This window comes from Schistocerca piceifrons, chromosome X, assembly GCF_021461385.2.
Source record: "Schistocerca piceifrons isolate TAMUIC-IGC-003096 chromosome X, iqSchPice1.1, whole genome shotgun sequence".
NCBI lineage: Eukaryota > Metazoa > Arthropoda > Insecta > Orthoptera > Acrididae > Schistocerca > Schistocerca piceifrons.
The window spans coordinates 370359023-370362249 of NC_060149.1; the positions used below are offsets into that span (position 1 = coordinate 370359023).

General features: G+C 38.9%; 1 protein-coding gene across 1 annotated transcript; it reads left to right on the forward strand.

Moving 5' to 3' along the window:
* The first annotated feature begins 2478 nt into the window (after nt 1-2478).
* On the forward strand, nt 2479-3015 carry LOC124722366. Its single transcript, XM_047247539.1, has one exon. The coding sequence runs from the start codon at nt 2479-2481 to the stop codon at nt 3013-3015; it is 537 nt and encodes a 178-aa protein (XP_047103495.1).
* The last annotated feature ends 212 nt before the right edge of the window (nt 3016-3227 follow it).

The following is a 3227-nucleotide window of genomic DNA, read 5'->3' on the forward strand; positions in this document are numbered from 1 at the left end:
CTTGTTCACGGCCGAATTCACCAACGTCATTTAAGATGAAGCGCGCCTTTAAATATTACTCCCTTTGCAAGTATTTTTGTTTGTTACTGAGCAGTAAAACTACACTCTAAGAACCTCTTAACGTCAGTTGACGTTTTGGATTAGGCTGTTAGTTGCTACACGCATATACAGGACTATTCAAAAAGGAGGAACAGATTTCAAACATTTATTGCTTCCAAGCTACAAAAGATAGAAACACAACTCCAACTTTCCTGGAAGAGAGAAGTTGAAATTTTTATGCATTCAATGTGAGCACCATGTGTTACACGACAAATCTCAAAACGGTGGCTCGTTTCCTGCCACTCACGAAGCAGCTAGTCTCTCGTTATCGAATTCACATCTTCAAAAATGCGATATCGTGGACTTTGAAGAGTGTCAGGCAAAGGTCTTTTACGTAAACCCACAGATAAAAGTCACATGATTTGAGGTCCAGAGACCTGGGAAGAGCAGAAGATGAACTTCAGTGGTGCAGACAGTTTGCGGTATCCGCAAACCGTGAAATTTCTTTACTGACACGAACTACTTCCTTTCTCCTCTTCCTCCAAGTCGCAAGTTATTGCATAGGCAGTCACGGTGGTAATTATTGGCGGATCAGGGCGTGACAGCTCTCCTCTGATGCGGCGTAATCTTTAAGTCAATTTGAGACTCTTTGTTCTTCTCTGTTACGTTCTGCTTTGCTCTGAGTTATTACACTCTGTCTCCCGCTATTGCTTGTTGAAAATCTACTACCCTCTTTGGTGAGTGTGTCCATTATCTTCTTATTTCTGCGATTTACGGTTTCTTGCTCATACATAAACTGAACCAAATCTCATATCTCAGTCTATTCATTAACGTTTATCGATACCGTTATGTTTTATTACCATTTCATGACAACTCACGGTTATGGTCAGTACTTCCACTCCTCCATGAGGCCTGAGGGGCCGAAGACCCTCAAAAATTCGTTTGGGGGGGGGGGGGGGCGGAGTCCCCCAATAATTTGAGAAAATTATTAGTTATATTGCGCTTGTAAAATCACAAAATTATGTTGGAATTTTTTAGTTTCCTTGTTTGACGATAGTTACCTTTTAACACATTGACTGCCATGGTATAGTTGGGTTACCGACCCCTTGGAGCCGTTTACTTTTTTGTCAATATCCTGCTTTAGTTTGCTCCAAGTAAACTTGTTAAGTGCAAATAAAGTGAAAATATGGCATTTTAGTACCTTTCAAAAATTTTTTTTGTATGAGTTACACATGACTCACACGGCCCCAGAGTAAAGGTACCTGTATGTCATTTGCTATGCCACTATTAATTTTAGGTTTGTACTCCTGTCAGTTTTTCATTCCACAGCATTATTTGTGTACAGTTCCATTATTGCTTTCGTGCATTGTTGCTACAGTCTCTATTCAGTGTTGTTTGCTCCGTAACAAAATGATATTGTGGCAGAAGAAAATGTCTCGTAGAAGTTATGAACATGAACAAAGGCACGTAAAGCAGCTTTTAGATAAGTTATGGACATAAGTGATGAAGATTCTGCGTCTTTATTTTGTGATAGCTCAGATGAATTTTTACCAGAGGAGACCGTAAGCGAAACCGGAAGCTCTGATGAAGGAATCACATCAGTGAAGGTAGGAAGAAGAGTTTTATGTCCACATTCAGTCAAAGAACCAGACTTCACAGCTGTAAAAAACCAGACAACAAAGCACAACCGTGTTAGTGCCATAACTACTGCAGTTGATTCAGGTTCAATTGAAGTAAGTGTAATATCAGAAAGTTCTGAAGATGAAGATGACACACTGAGAACAAATTCTAATGAGATTGTCTGGGGGCCAGTTACGGGAAAACTATGAAAGACTTTACATTTATTCATTCCAGTTCTGGTATAAATGCTTCTGTTGCACTAACTCTCAAAGGAAGGACACCATACGATTTCTTCAAATATTTTGAAAACTTATGAAATTTCAGAATGTGTGACTCAACAAACTAATTTGCACGCAAAACAAGTCTTAGAAAGTCATTCAGTAACTGTTAATTCACGACTGAAAAAGTGGACTGATGTCAGCGAAACAGAAATTGAACAATTTTTAGGATTTTTGTTATGGATGTCATCAAATGTAAAACCGAGGATTCCAAATTATTGGCCAAGAAATATGCTCTATCACAACAATGTAAAAAATGTTATGTCATGCAATCGTTTTGAACTGCTTTTACGTATGTGGCATTTTTCCGATAACAACCAGTGCCAACCGGGAAACCGCTAAATTCAAAATTCAACCTCTTATTGATAAATTACTGCAGAGATTTCGAAGTGCAGAGGTGCCTGAGAAAGAAGTTTGCATTGACGAAACACTTGTGCCATTTCGAGGAAGACTAAATTTCATTCGGTATATAAAGAATAAGCTCCATAAATTCGGAATTAAATTTTTCAAACTTTGTCTAAAGGGTAGCTACACCTGGAATATGAAAGTTTACTGTGGGAAGAATGTGAATCCTGGTGTTCCTCTTGCCACTTCTGCTGTTATGAGCCTTATGAGTGGATTACTAAATGAGGGTAGAATCTTATATACAGACAATTTTTACACAAGTGTTCATCTAGCACACCAGATTCTTGAACAATCAACACATATAGTTGGTATTCTAAGATCAAACAGAAAACTGAATCCTCAAGATGTTGTACAGGCAAAACTGAAGAAGGGGAAACACAAAGCAAAGGAAAGTACCGCAGGTGTAGTAGTACTGAAATGGAAAGGTAAGAGGGATGTTATGATGCTGAGTACTGTTCACGGAGAAGAAGAAGCAGAAGTTCAAACCAAGAAAGGCACAATGAAAAAACCAGCAATGATAATTGCCTATAATCAGTCAAAGTCTTTTGTAAATCTTTCTGACCAAATGAAGTCGTACTCGCATTGTCTAAGGCGGCGTGTGAAATGGTACAGGAAGCTTGCAATTGAATTGTTGTCAGGGTCAGCATTGGTAAATGCTCATGTGATTTACTGAAACATTAACAACAAGAAGATCTCAATCACAGAATTCAACAATCACAGAATTCAAAGAGGAAGTGACTTTGAGACTACTCCATACAGAAGATGCCGAGAAGCCTGAGACATCTCTCACCAAAGCCACCGCATTACCTGCAGATTGTGCACTTGTGAACATGGGAGCAGCCAGATGTAGGTGTACAGTGTGCTACGAAAAAATGAAGAATGAAT